Source organism: Phyllobates terribilis, unplaced genomic scaffold (genome assembly GCF_046119375.1).
Source record: "Phyllobates terribilis strain yellow unplaced genomic scaffold, ASM4611937v1 Scaffold_11__3_contigs__length_659146591, whole genome shotgun sequence".
Taxonomy (NCBI): domain Eukaryota; kingdom Metazoa; phylum Chordata; class Amphibia; order Anura; family Dendrobatidae; genus Phyllobates; species Phyllobates terribilis.
In genome coordinates this window covers 40085656-40103693 of record NW_027362771.1, presented here as the reverse complement: position 1 = coordinate 40103693, position 18038 = coordinate 40085656, and the positions used below count along the sequence as shown (strand labels likewise).

Genomic DNA, 18038 nt, shown 5'->3' with positions numbered 1-18038 from the left:
ATTGTGGATATTTCTCTCGGTTTGAACCATTTACCATCAAATCGAAAAGTATTTTAGACAACACAAAATGTAGGGCTTCACAAATAAAACTCGCAAAATCCATACTTTGATTTATCCTATAGAGAAAATGCCAGACAAGCTCCACACCCCTCTCCTGAGCTATGCTTGTGTACAGATTTTCAACATCTATTCAAGCTAGGAGGTATCTTTACTGCCATTCAACACTTGGTAGTTAGAGATGAGTGGATCAGGCAAAATTCAGACTTGCCTGTTCGCACGGTTTTTCCCTGAAAATTCGAAAAACTTCTCAGTGAATTTAATGCCCATTATTATGCTCTGGGACTCTCCAGACCAGAAAGCATAAATAAACGTACTGTGTAAGAAATTACACACTATATTGCTCACCTTTCCGGCCCCTTCGCCACTCATTGCCACCTGCCTGGTCCTCGCCGCATCTTCTGATCCACCGACACTTACGTTGGAATCTTCAGTCCTCTCGCATTGTGCCAGACATCGGGCTATCATGGCATGTGGAAGGTCAACAGCATCATGATGTCACAACATGCGCCGTGACCTCCAGTGTGCCTGCTCAAAACCCTCCCGGGCGCCATGACACCCAGAAGTCTGCCACAGTGCGAGAGGACCGAAGGTTCCATTGTGAGCAGCAGGGGTTCAGAAGATGGTGGTGGTGAGTAGTGGAGGGGCCGAAGAGGTGCGGTTGGTGGAATATAACAATATTTTTTATTTTTTTACTTTTTGATGGGTCTTTATGGTCCAGCAGCCGCCATCTTGATGAACCCACACAGAAGCGAATGACAAAAAAATCTGCATTTTGACAAATGCGGATTTTTGTAAAATTTGAGTAGAATTCAAATCCCCTCATATTTATTCGCTCATCTCTACTCGTAATACATTCAAAAATGTGCTTGTCTTTTATATAAAATGGAATATTTTCAAGCATTGGATGCAACACCCAGTCTATGTTACTCAATAGTGATTCACTAACTAACCCTATTCCTGCAACTATAGGTCTGCCTAGTTATGAAAAGTTCTGATGAACTTTGGTAAAGCAAAGTTGGTAAAACTGTTCGCAAATGTTTGTGGATTTAGAATGTCAGATCCTTATTAAGCTTTTCACATATAGCTACATTATCCAGTTGTATATACGCCTCTCCTAAATAGTACTCTTTTCTTTTTTCATCAACACTACATTACCTATGTTAACCGCTTTTTTCACTATTACATCTTCCTTGGCTTTTAACCATTTCAGGACTTTTCTCTCACCCTCACTAAGATTGAATATATTAGGAGGATCTGTCAGCACTTTCATATCATGAACGACCTATGTTAAAAGCATTCAAGGCATCCTCTTGACTATAAAAGGGAAGAAAACCAAGATCTAATAAACCTGTAAATATCTGATTACTCGTTATATATTTTCCTTTGAACTGTATACCATATTTGACCCATCAAATTGGCTTGCTCAGTCTTTACCTGGTGACCTAAGTAGTAGTTTGTGAACCAACTGGAGTTAAAAAACAGGAGTTGTTGAATGTGAATCTATAGACTGGTTGAGCAGTTAAGGGCTACAATTGGCAAAGTTTTGTTTTGCTTGTACCATTTAATGAGATGCTTAAATTAAGCCAAATGACTCAATATGAGCTTAGTGATTTAAGTGGTTTGTGAACCAAGTGAAGAAAATTTGAGTTCAAAACAAGAGCGGGAAACACCTGTAAGTACTTATTTTCTGTATTCTGCAGATAAATTGCACCTCTAGGGAAGGGGGTCTGTTTTGCTGGGAAAGAGAATTTCATCAGGGGTGGCAGAGCATTAAAACTAAGGCCGAGAGGGGAGGAAAAGGCAGAAAATAGAGAGATACATAGCTTAAAAGGGGTTCATACTTTATTGAAGGGTGGAGATGGAGAAGTGAACGGTGGAGAGAGGTGGTGAGGAGGCCAAAAGACATGGAGATCTAGGTGTTATACAAACAGTGAAGACAAATGTGCTCACAAAATTTCAGGAATTAGCATTTTTGAAAGTGAATGTGGGAAAATGTATGGAAACATAAAGTGTATGTTCAAAAATGTTAGGAGTCTAGCAAGTAAAATGAGAGAGCTTGAGGGATTAGTAAGGGAGAAACATATTGCTGTAGTTAATGTTGCTGAGACAAGGTTGGACTCTACACATGAGTGGACTGTAAATCTTCCTAGTATTATGCATTTTTGGAAAGACAGGGCAAATAGGTAAGGACGAGTAGTATGTTTGTATGTTAGGAGTGATATGAAGGTAAGTGTGACAGTGGCCATAGGTGTTGGTGAAGAACTTGAAACCTTGTTGGTGAAATTATAAATAGAGATAAACTCTGAAAAATATGAATTTTGGAGTAATCTTTAGACACCCCAACATCACTGAGGAGTTGTAAAGTCAGCTGCAAAATCAGATGGCGCAGGCTACACAGGCTGGTACAGTTGTGATTATGGGGGATTTTAACTTTCCTGATATTGATAGGGGTCATGATTCTGCTGCTTCAACTCAAAAGGGGAGAAAATTCCTCAGCTTATTGCAGGATAATTTTATAGACTAGATAGTGGAAGACCCAGCAAGACACAATGCTTTGCTGGATCTGGTCATTTCTAACAATACAGAGCTTGTTTGTAATGTCACTGTTTTGTGAAAATCTTTGTTCCAGTGCCCACAATATGATTTCATTTTGCTTAAATTAAAAAACATACTCTGGGACAGGGGGAAAAACACTTAATTTTAAACTGAGCAGTTTCCCCATGTTGAAGGCTACATTTCAGGACATTGACTGTAAGCAGCTGCTACCAGATAGTCATAGATGACAAATGAGAGCACCTTAAATCTTGATTGCCAATCAGGTTGCCAAATTTATTTCTATAAGTAATAAGTATAGATGACAAAAATGAAACCCCACTTGGCTTATACCTATTGTTAGAAAGTGACCACCAGCCGACTAAATGACGTCACCGCAGGTCCTGCCAGTACACCGCGGGACGCCGAGGATAGAGGATGGCCACCGCCAGCAGGAGACCGGAGAGGTGAGTATACAGGTTTTTTTTATTTTTAACTTTTTAATTCTTTTTTTTTTATGATAGATGCAGCATTTAAAGCATCTAAGTTGGTCACACAATATAAATCCAAGCCAGTTGCATGGATTTATATTGTGTGACCAACTTGTCAAGCACTTTTCCAAGTGATGCTCAAAATCGCTTGGAAAAGTGTTTGAAAAAACGCATGCGAAAATGCATGCAAAACGCTGAGAAAAACACTTCTCTCTGGCAGAAAAATCGCATGTAAATCTGCATGCGTTTTTTTTGCCAGGGAGAGGCAAAAACGCTCTGCATCAAATCTGCATCGTGGGCACATAGCCTAACCATACATCTGCAGGTTAATAGCGATATCAGACCTAACAGGTTCTCTTTAATAGAGAAATAGTATTTCTTTTTATATCATATGATATTGGAAATTATTAACTATAAAACCGAATGAATCCATTGACACTGGAATTTCTGCTTTCTCTTTTTCTTTCTCTTTTTCATTCTTGTCTCCTTTGTCAAAAAGACTAAATAATTGATGCTTATATATTGCTTTATAAAGATGTATTTTGAAATCAACAGGATCAAATTCTTTGGGAACAGATTAATATCATCAGTATAGGATCACTGAGACCAATTTCTCATATAAAAGATGTACATCAGGGTAATCCTGATGTTTTGAGATTTGCAGATATACAGAAGTGTTCATAATAATAGCAGTGTGTTCAAAAACACCACAAAATCTTTAGACTAGTTTTTATTTCCATGCATTGGTAACATTGTACACTGTTTTCTAATTCAAAACATGAAGAGAAATGTATATAATTTTTAACTACTTTACAGAAAATAACAAAAAATGAATATTGGGCTGTTCTAAAACATAGCAGTCTGCATGTGTCTTTACAAACTCACAATATGTATATGTATATGTAGGATTGAGCATTCCTGTGAATCACTAACCTAATATTTAGTTGTATACCTACAGTTTTTTAGAACTGCTTCACATCTATGTTGCATAGAGTCAACCAACTTCTGGCACCTGTCCAATGTTATTCCAGCCCAGGATGCTTTGACTACATCCCATCATTTTTTGGCATTTGTTGACTTTGCCTCAGAAACAACATTTTTGATGTCACCCCACAAGTGTTCTATCGGATTAAGGTCCGGGGATTGGGCTGGCCACTCTATAACCTCAATTTTGCTGGACTGGAACCAAGATTTTGCTTGTTTACTGGTGTGTTTAGGGTCGTTGTTGAAACACACATTTCAAGGGCATATCCTCTTCAACGTAAGGCAACATTACTTCTTCAAGTATTTTAATATATGCAAACTGGTCCATGATCCCTGGTATACAGTAAATAGGTCCGGCACCATAGTAAGAGAAACATATCATGATTCTTGCACCACCATGCTTCACTGTTTTTAGCGTGTGCTGTGGCTTGATTGCAGAGTTTGGGGATCGTCTGACGAACTGTCTTCGGCCCTTGGACCCAAAAAGAACAATTTAACTTTCATCACTCCACAAAATGTTTCTCCATTTCTCTTTAGGCCAGTTGCAGTGTTCTTTTGCAAACTGTATCCGCTTCAGTACGTGTCTTTTTTTTTTTAACAGTGGGACTTTGCGGGGACCTCTTGCTAAGAGATCAGCTTCACACAGGCGTCTTCTAACTGTCACAGTACTCACAGGTAACTTGAGACTGTCTTTGATCATCCTGGAGCTGATCATTTGCTGAGCCTTTGCCATTCTGGCTACTTTTCGATCCATTTGAATGGTAGTCTTCAGTTTTCTTCCACGTCTCTCTGGTTTTGCTTTCCATTTTAAAGTACTGGAGATCATTTTAGCTGAACAGCCTATCATTTTCTGCACTTCTTCTTTATAAGTTTTACCCTCTCCAATCAACGTTTTAATCAAAGTACGCTGTTCTTCTGAACAATGTCTCGAACAACTCATATTTCTCAGGCTTTCAAGGAGAAATGCATGTACAACATGTGCAGGCTTCACCCTTCAATAAGGGCCATCTGATTCACACCTGTTTATTCACAGAATGATTGACCTCACTAATTGAGCTCCACACTGCTATTATTTTGAACACTTCCCCTTTCAATTATTCAAATACACAGACTCAAAAACCTGCAGATGATGAATGCTGAGTCTGTTGGTTTTCTTAGAATCTACTGCACCAACTGGTAAATTGTTTGGCATGTGGTAATATAATTTATACCAAAAAACAGTGATTACTGTAATCTGGTTAGTCATATTAGACTGCTATTATTTTGAAAACTACTGTAGAAGTAGTGGAGTTACCTTTAAGAAGAAGAGACAGAAATGAAGTTTTTAAGATGTGAAGCCAAATAGATATTATATGCAAAGAAAGAAGAAAGATATGCAAAAATGGGGTTCTCACAAAAAAATATATACATAAAGTATTTTATTAACGCATATTAAATACAAACATATAAAAACATTAAAAAACAGCCCAAATTGATGCAAATACAATAATGGCCCAACAATACAGCCACAATATTCCCCAAACCAAAAACAACAAACAGGTATTAGTAAAGATATCTATTCATGAAATCATCAATTTAGAGCAGTCAAACCACATACTAATGATTACATTAGTATGCAATGAAAAAAGGTGGTTAACCTGCGACCTCAATGGTTGGTAATGTGCATGACCAATAAAGTGCAAATGCTTAAGCAGCTAGCAAAAGACCCCTAAAAATCCATTATGTTGTATATAAATGAATAGACAAGGGTCCAGTGTATATGCACACCAGTAAAGTGCAAAAAAATGCTTGAAGGTGTTGAAATCCCAATAGCGGATCCTAATTAAACAGATGCATGGAGATGCAAAGATGGATAAATACCTATATGGGTATGTAAACCCCTTTGGGATAAAGTCCCAAGATGTTGATCCTCGTAATCAAGGTTAGAGGTAAAGAGGCATGCTGTAGACACACTACTGAGGAGTGGAAAGACTGCGTGGAATAGGCAGACAAAAAATGATGTAGATAAATGTAAGATCACAGAAACAACCTCAATGTTGAGGTAAGGGAGGGGGAGGTGCTGAAAAACCCTGGTCATAAAAACCCTGGTTTTCCAGCACTCACCCCCGACCCCCCTTACCTCAACACTCAGGTTGTTTCTGTGATCTTATATTTCTTCAAGCATTTTTTTGCACTTTACTGGTGTGCATATACACTGGACCCTTGTCTATTCATTTATACACAACATAATGGATTTTTAGGGGTCTTTTGCGAGCTGCTTAAGCATTTGCACTTTATTGGTCATGCACATTACCAACCATTGAGGTCGCAGGTTAACCACCTTTTTCATTGCATACTAATGTAATCATGACTATGTGGATTGACTGCTCTAAATTGATGATTTCATGAATAGATATCTTTACTAATACCTGTTTGTTGTTTTTGGTTTGGGGAATATTGTGGCTGTATTGTTGGGCCAGTATCGTGTTTGCATCAATTTGGGCTGTTTTTAAATGTTTTTAGATGTTTGTGTTGTCTGTATTTAATATGCGTTAATAAAATACTTTATGTATATATATTTTTTGTGAAATCCCCGTTTTTGCATATCTTTCTTCTTCCTTTGCATACATTGTGTTTTATATGCATTGGGTCGATCTCTATTTATTTTTGGGTGGTGCCCACCTCCTTCCAATTGCCAAATAGATATTAGTGACCGATGCAATGAGCCCTATATATGCCAATGTTTCAGTCACTGTTTTGATGGTTGTGTTTCTTATGTGTTATGGGATTGTTTTGACTAGCCAGTGGGTATAGGAAAGCAGGTCAAGAATTAGTGAAAACCCCTGTGAAGTTAAGTTACATGTATATTTGTAAGCCACATATTTCTCACAGTATTTCCAAAAAAGTTGTTTTATTTGGGTCAGGCCTGCATGACCTAAGGCCCGTGAGCAGCATGCAACCCGCCAGAGGATATTGTATGGCCCGCGGAGCTCCCCGGGATGCACCTGCTCCTTCTTCCCATATTCAAATGTATTTGAGTCTTTCAGACGCGAATATGTTTAAACACTGTGGCGCCAGGACTGGGGCAGAGGAGCACTCGTCAGCCTCCACCCCGAAGTGCAGCAGCGTGATGAGATCAACACACTGCTGATGTCATCGCACTGCTGCCAGCGCTGGCGCTGCACAGAGAGGAGAGACGTTGGGCACTGGTAAGCGATCCATGGAGGAGCTGAAGATGAAATGTCATGTTATTTTAGATGAGGGACCGGGGGAAGGAAGGGTTGTGTTACTACGAGGGCACATAATGTGGCAATTTGGGACATTATGCAGCAATTTGGGAAATTATGGCAGACATTATAGGGCAATTAGGGGTTATTGTGAAAGAGGGCATAGTATAGAAGGGGCAATGGAGTGGGAGAACTTGGAAAGGTGCAGTTTGGGGTAGATATGGAAAAAGGCAGTATGTGGGGGGACAATATGTGGGGGGACATATTATATAGAGGGGCAGTGTGGGGGGATATTTTCGAGAGGGCAGTGTAGGGGGATATTTGGGAGAAGGGTTGTGCGTGTAGGGGGGTATTTTATAGAGGGGCAGCATGGGTGGAATATTTTGGAAAGGGACAGTGTGGGAGGGATATTTCGGAAAAGGGCAATGTGTGTGGGAAGCACAGTGAGGGGCAATTATTTATTCAGGGGCAGAGCATGGGAGATATTTTTATTTATGGACCAGTAAAATTATGCTTTTATTTTTAAGTGCACTGTGTCGGGATGTGTTGCTGAAGATGCAGAAGAGGTCTGGAGAGATGAGCTCTGGGCATGAAAACTCATCATGGCATCTGTGCTACATGGAGATAAAAGGAATGGGAATGACTCAAATCAGAGAGGATATTACTTATAAGGTACCTGGATGTAAATGTTTTTTGTGATACTGATTACATCTTATCAGTGCTGTGGTTCCTGTATGGTCTGTAGTCTGAGGATGGCTGGTAACAACAACTCCGAGAATCTCCTTACCATTGTTAACGAGATACTGGGAATTGTATGTTCATGCAATACAAATGTATATGGGACTGTCCTGACATTACAATTGATCATTGTACTAAGCTTGGCTGTGCATTCATGTTCTCATGGAGGTTCTTTCGCTGCATTCATGGACTGAAGGTGTTTCTGGCACTGCATTCATGTACTGATGGTGTTTCTTTTGCTATATTCATGTACTGGCGGTGGTTCCGGTACTGCATTCATGTACTAACGGTGGTTCTGGTGCTGAATTTATGTACTGATGGTGTTCTTGGAGCTACATTCATGTACTGATGGTTTAAATGTGGCCATTGCACCAAAAAATGTTCTGCACCCCTGATTTAGGTTTTGCTACCTGGGGGCCATCAACACGTTGCTTAATAATTGTCTTTATTTTGTAATTATGCTGTATTGCTTTGAATGATTTGTAGGCATAATTATGCACCATGTTTACCCTGCTATAATCCAGCACCCTATCACCCTGCCAATCTCAATGTATGTTTTAAGTGTGTGGCTACTATGTAAATGCACTTACAAAGAATTTCTTCTAATATTTTTTAATAGATAAATTTTTTAAGAACTAGCTATGAAGTTCATAAAAGAACTTGGTACAGCGGAATTTAAAATAAAGCAGCAATAAAATAAACTGCTAAAGAGAATGCAGGAAAAAAGTGTCATGTGGAAAATCTCTTTAGAGTTAAGCTTCATTGGAAAATCTCTAATAGTAATAACAATGGAATATAAGTGGAATTATTGACTTATTGAATTATATGCATATGAAGTTGGGAAAAATGATTTTCATGTCAAGCATAACCTGTCACAGGAGGATGTTTGATCTTAATGTTCCATTGTCTTCAGTTACCAGAATCCTATGCCAGATATTTTGATAGACACTGGAATGATTTTCCTTACCGCACACATAGAATCAATCAGGTTCACTGATGATAAACACTTTTATGTGATATTGTAGATACACTACTTATCAGATAGTATCTAATCATTCTATATATCTAAGTATATTTGTTGGCATATGAAAATCAGTATAACAGGATTTTTGGTTAGTTTCCCTCGTAATGATTGGTTTTATTAGTGACTGCAAATTTTAGTTATGATTTTATTCATCTCAGTTCAATTCATTGAGTTTTCGGTGATAGTGTCTCTACTTTCACCAACATATAGACCTTACCTGCACCATTCTCTCAAACATGTGTGCTAAGGGCAAATAGGAAATGTGTACATCCTCAGATGTGGGGGACCACTGACTCTGGAAAGAAAAAAAAACACAGGCAGCCCAACGAGGCAAAGTCAGATCAGGCAAGAGGCTTACCTGGATTACTCTCTCAAACATGTGAGCCAGAGGCAAGAAGGAGATGAGCACATCGTCCTGTTTCGGAAATATCACTTTCTGCAGGTGAAGGGCGTGGGAGACAGAAAAGGAGAGAAACACTGACAGGAAGACAACGAGAAAGTCATAAAACAATAAAGAAGAAAATGGCGCAAAAAGGGGAAGGGGGTTATTAAGAGAAAAAGACAGCTAGAAGAAAGCAGCATTCACATCACAGTGTTAGGCCACAAGGTCAATGAAGTGTGTTAGCAGGAACAGTAACATTAGGGCAACATACACAGAGAACGCAGCAGTACAGGAAACCATCCCGCGCCGCTGGAAAATCCAGGAACTGCTTGTTTATTTGTAACTTTCTTATTCCACATCACCACAATGGTATCCTGCTGTCTGGCAACTTGATCTGGGAATTACCATACATGTCTGATGAAGGAATACAGTTGCAGTATTCATTGTACTAAAGGAGACCCATAAATAGCTATACAATATCACTGACAGGTTAGTAGAGGAGGTTGAGGGGCTCCTCGAGCCTTGTGCTGGCTCTGCTCTTGGGTGTCTCAATGTACAATGACTGGCTGAGGCAGGTCATCAGTGTGCCCAGTAATGGGGTTAGTGGGTGGTGCATGCCCTAAACGTGTCAAACGGGACAAGAAAGGGGATGGATCGCTGGACATTAGTATTGCTTGTTTTGCTTTTTAATGACAGTTGACTTTTTAAAAATAAGTGAAGGAAATAAGAGTGGAGGAAATGAGAAATGTTCTTTGAGTTTCCTTTACAATATTTCATTTAGATCTACTTATAAGGAAAAAAGCACGTAATCATTGGTATGTAACCAACGTGTGCAAATAGGAAACCAATGTAAAACAAAATACACCATCGAAGTCACAGTATACATCTTTAACTATATGGAACCTTACAGCAAATTTAACCCAATGAGGTATTAGCAGCACTTTATCAGGCTCTTAATACAGTTTTTAATCACTTCATGTGGGTGTTTAAAAACTATGTTAAATCTATACTGCCCTCCTGGCCTGCAGGCAGCCGACTAGTCTGGAACTGCTGTCAGTCATTGCTACAGTGTGCTGGGATCATGCCCACAGCGGTGTAACTCACATCTCAGCATGTGCAGGGAGTTGGAGAAGAGGGACTTCTTCTCTGCGTCCCTACACATGCTGGGATATCAGTTACACCGCTGTGGGCATGATCCCAGCACACTGTAGCAATGACTGACAGCAGTTCCAGACTAGTCTGTTACCCACAGGGACGGAGAGCAGGGAGAATTTATTATCAACATACCTGGAGCATTTAGATATTATACAAACATCATTAAAACCGGTATTAGGGGGCTGATAAATGACTTTAAGAATCTGTTTTTCAATTATTTCTAATGTCATTTTTCCATCTTTTTAAGAAGGCCAGCGTCTATCTAGACATACTTTTCCATCAAAGGTTTTTTATTTTCCAATATCCTATGTATATTGCTCTCTTTCAGAGGACTAACCTTCTAGAGAATCATTGTTCACTACAATTTGAGTGGTCATTTCAAAAGATATTATACCATATTTCCACTTTTAGTAAGCAGCAAGAGGGATCATGGTAGTTAATTGTCCTCAAAATCATAAGGTATTGATCATTATTGTGTAGGTCTAATAAAAGACAAATTTACATTTCTCATACCAGAAAATATTGATGCCAAGAAGATATAAATGCTTATGGAGAATGTGTGCACTTTGCTTATGTTTCTGGAACTAACATCTAAACTATATGGGATTGTAATTTAAATGTACTCTTCTGTGAGGAACCCCTACTCTCATTACTTCTTAAAAGAAGCTTCAGGTAGGGGAGGGTAAACCTTCACATTTTTATATCTTGACCAACATTCAATTTCTGCTTTGCAGACTGAAAATTAGTTTGCCATATTCGCATGGCTAAATGTGACAATGGCTGAAGGAATCCCTGAAATATCCTTGGATTGAAATAATTGCCTTATATAGTTGTATTAGTATTTAAATAGTGCACATTGCACATATTCATCTTTGAGGGAGCACGGTGGCTCAGTGGTTAGCACTGTTCCCACCAAGGACAACATCTGCAAGGAGTTTGTATGTTCTCCCAGTGTTACATGGGTTTCCTCCCACACTCCAAAGACATCATGATAGATTGTGGGGACAGTAATGTTGATGTCTGTAAAGTGCTGTAGAATATGATAGTGCTATGTAAAATAAAAAAATAAAAGTATCAGTGTGCACTTTATTAGTGAATGCTGCTTTCCGACAAAATGAATCCACGCGACCCCATGATGCCAGTTCTGTGATGATCTGAATAAGCTTATTTTCTGTCCTATGACCCAGATATGGCTCTGATGAGCCACCTGTCTTTACCAGCTACATATATTCTGTATGTACCTGATGAAGGCGCCACATTGCATGGGGCCAATAAAGTAACTGATTCATCTGCCTTTTGGAATACTGTCCGCCTGCGCTGAAACCCTGCACACTTTGTTTCCTGTTGCTGTATGACTACACATATATACTATAAAGCAGCGTGATCCTTTTTTTTTATTTCAGAGCATGTGGTGCTATTGGATTGTATTTATGGGATAATAAAAAATGGAATTTAGTACTGTAAATCAGCTACTTGACGTATGATCCAGAGACACTGTCTTCTAATCCACAAGGTAGCCGATAAAATAAAGAACATTGACCCATTACATTGCTCTTATAGGGGTTTTGGTGTAAAAGCATTTATGCAAAAAGGTTTCTTATTTGACAAATTGGAAGACTCTAGAGAGCGCATAGCTGTATTGCTCAGTACCATTAGTCCAAAATTATCTCTGAGCCAGAATGCCAGGAAGACAGCCATTATTCGGTCTTAATAGCAACATAACACTTTGGATTTTGGACGTCTTGGTCTAAAAATCATAAGCATTTTAATATTTTGAATCCAGATGGATTTTAGTTCATCATTAATTCATCTGGTGCTGGAGGACATAATACTTGCCCTTGATCACTGAATCAGCAGACTGATTGACTCTAGAAGAATGTAGGATACATTTTGATGACCTTCCCTTCTTCTAATAGATCCGGTCCTACAACTGAATGTTAATATTGGAAGGATTCTGATTTATTTAAAAAGACCCCGCTGACTCTCCTGACTGCTTTAGTAAATGCTTACATTGCCCTTGATATAACAATTCTACTGTACTCTTTCTTAAAACTGTGCTCTGTCCTATTCTGCTGATATTCCTTCTAGAAATGTCTGCATAAGTAGACAAATGGATGTTGCCATTGTCAATGGGGTGAGTCCCTACACAGTGTGACACTCGTAGTAATGACGGGACAATGGCATAGGGGGCAGAGATATGACTGGTGCCACCCAGCTGTTGGCTTATCGATATATTTCTAATAGGAATAACAGAGGAACAGCACAACCCAAAGTTCTAATAACAAATGTTCCAGGACGTTCATATTATAGGAAACACAATTTCTAACTAAAGCAAACATGTCAGGAGGGATGACAAGTCCTTTTCCAGGACTCTGCATAGTTTATACGTAGTGTAACAAGATGCCCGTAACTGTACATATCGGCCTGAGACTTGATGAGGGGGCATGCTGGAGTCAGACGCTCCTGATTCATTAAGAGGCATTCATTAACCCCTTCCCGCCACAACAAATTTCTGTTTTTTCGTTTTCATTTTTTTCCTCCCCTTCTTCCAAGAACCATAACTTTTTACATTTTCCATCCCCATATCCATATTAGGGCTTGTTTATGGTGGGACTAGCTGTACTTTTGAATAGCACCATAAATTTTATCATGTGATGCACTGGAAAATGTGAAAAAAATTCCAAGTGTGTTGAAATTGCAAAAAAAAGTGCAGCTCCACATTTGTTTTCGCTTTGTTTTTTTTATGTACCATGTTCACTATATAGTAAAACCGACCGGGCAATATGATTTTCCAGGTCTCGAGAACCGGCGGCTCTGATGAGCATTGTCATCAGTACCCAGTGTCTGTGAGAATAGCAGGAACTCTACTGTCATTCATAGTTGCCAGAGCCGGATTCGGGGAACGTGGACTACAATGGACTTGTGTGGGAACATTTTTTATTGGTGAACAAGGCACAGTCTCTTGTTTTTATTTCTCTATTTTTAGGTTTTTCAGGTATCCATTTCTGGACTACATCACATTTGATGGATTATTTCGGACCTGCATGAGATTTTTTTTCCCAATAAATTGATGGACCAGGGATAGTGTGGGGAAGTCTTTATTGAAATAAAAGGGTTTTTTTCTGTGTGTGAGTGTTTTTTTTTTTATTACTGGTTTAGTAATGGGGGTGTCTGATATACATTTCTCCATTACAAACCCCAGGGTCTAATGTGATGCGCCAATTCTGGGGAGGCTGTTGGTTGGTAATTTTAGGCTGAGAAGGGCCCAATAACCAGGGACCTTCCCAGCCTGGTAATATCAGCCGGCAGCTATCTGCTTTACCTTTGATGGTTGTCAAGAATGGGGGGAACCCCATGTCATATTTTTAATTTATTTATTTATTAGGTTAATACAAGTACATTAAACTATGCACGCAAGACACTAATTATACATCTCATGGACATCTATCTATCATCTATCTAGCTATCTCTATCTTTGCACATCTTTAACACCTAAACATCTGTCATATCTATTCTGGATTCTATTCCAGAATGTGTCACATGGACGGCACAGGGATGTCACAGTTTATGTTATCCGTGTGCGGGACGTATTGACACCCTTGCTGCTAGAAAAAAACAAAAATTGTCTACGTTTGGTCACACGGACACAAGGTCCCCATAGATTATAATGGGTGTGTGGGTGTAAATGTCTTCAGTACATGTGAAAACTGTCACTACATGTATTGGAGACACTGATGTGTGAAGGGGGCAAGTGCACTGAGGGTGGGACGATTTCCATCAAGTGCATTGATCCTAGTGCTGACCGACGTCTCTTATGCACTGTTACGTGTTCAGCAATGGAGAAAAGGCTTCCATTAGGCATGTGCCGGTGGTACTAGGTGTAGATTAATGTGAAGGATCGATGCTCTTCCACCCACAGTTACATAAATGTTATTAAAAGGTAAAGCTTTAAACAAAACCTTTTATATGTGTCTTAATGTCTATCTACTATACTTTAAGACTGTAGGATGGATGCAATACATAAGACACAGGCTTTTTATGCATATACAGTACACACAAACATATGTTCATTTTTTTAATGCTGTGTTTTACATACAAATACATGAATTTAGAGGCTTTTCTTGTTTAACTAAAACCAGGGGGCTCTATAACAGCACAAAAATGGATGTTGATTTCTTCTACATGTCAAAGTCTACATATATTGTAGTGTAAAGTAACTTGAAACTCTCTTATTACTCATGATCTATTATTTTATTTGCAAGTGACACTTAATTTAGACAAATATCAACGACAGGACCATTTATAGTGCTTGTTATTTTGTAAAGTATTGATGACCCACTTTTCTCTACACTGAGAAATATAGGAACCAGAAACATTAAGTGTAATGTGAATTTGATATATAGACAAATCCCAATTTTAATGTAGAAGAGTCACAAGAAGAATTTTTAGTGAAGACTTTTCCTTTCATTGCAACTTACTTTAACTTGAGGCAACTGAGTGCAATATTATTTTCAGCATAGGTTTCCAAGTAAAAGGCGCCTGTTGCCATGTGATAGAGGGAGTCTGTGTAGTCATACATTATTGTATGGCACATAGCTCCCTGTATATACCTAGATACGGATTTGGTGTTAAATGGTGAAAGGTGACCTCCACAAATAATAATCAAACACAACTATATATCCTCATCATCACAATTATTCCTTGGGAACTATCCAGTGATAAATATACCATTGCCTGCAGGGAGCAAATGTGTCTGCAGAATAAGACTGGAATTTAAATCAGCTGTATTCTGCAATGCATCCTGCACTATAGCAGCCTGTATTTTGCAATAAATCAGTCTGTATCCTGCAATTAGGTATCGTGTATTATGCAACAAAGCAGCCTGTATCTTGCAATATAGCAGGCTGCATTTTTAAATAAAGCAGCCTGTATCCCGCAATTAGGTATCCTGTATTCTGCAACAAAGCAGCCTGTATCCTGCAATATAGCAGCCTGCATTTTTAAATAAAGCACCCTATATTCTGCAATAAAGCAGCCTGTATCCTGCAATTAGGTATCCTGTATTTTGCAATATAGCAGCCTGCATTTTTCAATAAAGCAGCCTATATTCTGCAATAAAGTAGCCTGTATCCTGCAATTAGGTATCCTGTATTCTGCAATATAGCAGCCTGCATTTTTCAATAAAGCAGCCTATATTCTGCAATAAAGCAGCCTGTATCCTGCAATTAGGTATCCTGTATTCTGCAATATAGCAGCCTGTATCTTGCAATATAGCAGCCTGCATTTTTAAATAAAGCAGCCTATATTTTGCAATAAAGCAGCCTGTATCCTGCAATTAGGTATCCTGTATTCTGCAACAAAGCAGCCTGTATCCTGCAATATAGCAGCCTGCATTTTTAAATAAAGCAGCCTATATTTTGCAATAAAGCAGCCTGTATCCTGCAATTAGGTATCCTGTATTCTGCAACAAAGCAGCCTGTATCCTGCAATATAGCAGCCTGCATTTTTAAAGAAAGCACCCTATATTCTGCAATAAAGCAGCCTGTATCCTGCAATTAGGTATCCTGTATTCTGCAATATAGCAGCCTGCATTTTTCAATAAAGCAGCCTATATTCTGCAATAAAGCAGCCTGTATCCTGCAATTAGGTATCCTGTATTCTGCAATACAGCAGCCTGCATTTTTCAATAAAGCAGCCTATATTCTGCAATAAAGCAGCCTGTATCCTGCAATTAGGTATCCTGTATTCTGCAATATAGCAGCCTGTATTTTGCAATAAAGCAGCCTGCATTCTGCAGTCATTCTAAATTCACTGATTGTTTAAAGGTGAAATGTGAACCTTTTATTCAAATCTTGCTCATTTAAAGTTTGGGAAGGTTGACTAACTTACTAAATGTACTCATCCAAGTGCTGCACAGGAATGTTTGCATATAGACTTTTACTTTCGCAAGAAAAGTTAAAGCATATGTCTCAAAGGGTTAAGGGAGTATTAACTGCGGGAGGTTTTCAATAAAGATATTAAGACAAGATTGTAGGTTGTGTACATAGAATATTGTATATGCATGACCAAAGATTAACAAATAGTGTGTGCTCAAGTCTGTTGTTACACAAGCTTAAATCACTTTCCAAAGTATTCACCTCTGTCACTTTCAAAAAGCCAGAGAAGTCAGCTACTACGTTGCCGTGGGTCAGCATGGCACCTTTGGGATTGCCTGCAATAGAAACCAAACATTAATGCAAATGACAATGTAATGCAGATGTAAAATATATGTACAACCTGGACACATACACCTCTAGGGTTCAAGTATGACATGTGTTAGTATTAGGAAATGTCTTAGGCCACGGCCCCACTATCAGTATTTGGTCAGTATTCGGTCAGTATTTTTTCTCAGGAGTCGGAGCCAAAACCAGGTGAGGAACAATCAGAGAAAAGGTATAATAGAAACAAGTTACCAGTTCTGCATTTATCACCCACTCCTGGTTTTGGCTCCCACTACTGAGACAAAATACTGACCAAATACTGATAGTGGGGCCGTGGCCTTAAAGTGAAACTCCAATCAACTCATAAATCTTTCACTCTTGCCCCTTAAATGCAAGTTTCCAAGGTAATCTGTACAGTATAGGTCTTCAGAGTGGTTGTCCAGTATTGGACATTCCTGACTAAATCAATGCATGGGTCAAATTAAATTAAAAACAATGTCCACTCACCTCCTGCAGTTCCAGCAATATTGGAGCCACTGCTCCCAGCGGTGACGTGACATTGTTGTGTCAGGTGTCAGCTGTATCCAATGAGGGACCAATCAACTACTGTCTCTACTGTTTCATCAGAGCGGATGTTTGCCATGATGGAATTTGGTCAGCTGAGGCTGATGAGTGTCCGCTCACTGGTTGCATATGACGCAACCATGTCACGTCACTCTCTGGGAACAGCAGTGTCGATTGGATTACTAGTTATAGGTGTGCAGAATCAGACATGTACAGCTAATTGTCTACATTTTTTTAATATTATTTTTAACAAAATTCAACCCCCTTCCCAAAGATAATGAAATAAGAAGTGCTAAGTAGCTACACGACCAAAAAGCCAGCAATTGCAACAGAGAGCTGTATTAGTGTGGTGTGCTCGGATGTAAAATATGACTAGAAAAACAGATGTGTAAAACATCAAATTGTTTGCAACACGCACACTTTGTAAGGTAGACAGTCATAGTTAAATGTCTGGATTTGGAGGAATTTTCCTTTGTAAAAACAATTATTCTCAGCTTTGGATGATTGCACAAGAAAGGAAAAAGCTCAGTGCAGTTGCTTGTGACAAGCAAGCACCCAGCTGGACACAGATTTCAGACTTTTTTTCTTTAAAAATGATTGTGCTGTCTAGATTCTGCTTTTTAGTGCATAAATAATTAAGAATAGAAATAAGTAAATGTTATTGAGATGCAGCAGGACAGATGCCAGCTACACCACATCGCT

The 18038-nt window shown here is 38.9% G+C and overlaps 1 protein-coding gene across 4 annotated transcripts in view; it reads right to left on the bottom strand.

Moving 5' to 3' along the window:
* The window catches only part of ACSL6 (acyl-CoA synthetase long chain family member 6), a 274382-nt gene that overhangs the window by 73080 nt on the left and 183264 nt on the right, over positions 1 to 18038 (bottom strand). For 2 of the 4 annotated variants that reach the window (XM_073651215.1, XM_073651212.1), the window contains 2 exons: positions 16710 to 16783; positions 9394 to 9471 (listed from right to left, as the gene is read on the bottom strand). In XM_073651215.1, the coding sequence (XP_073507316.1) occupies positions 9394 to 9471; positions 16710 to 16783 (152 nt within the window). Of the gene's footprint in view, positions 1 to 9252; positions 9331 to 9393; positions 9472 to 16709; positions 16784 to 18038 lie in introns of all 4 variants that reach the window. The other 2 variants (XM_073651213.1, XM_073651214.1) reach the window with 2 other exon arrangements.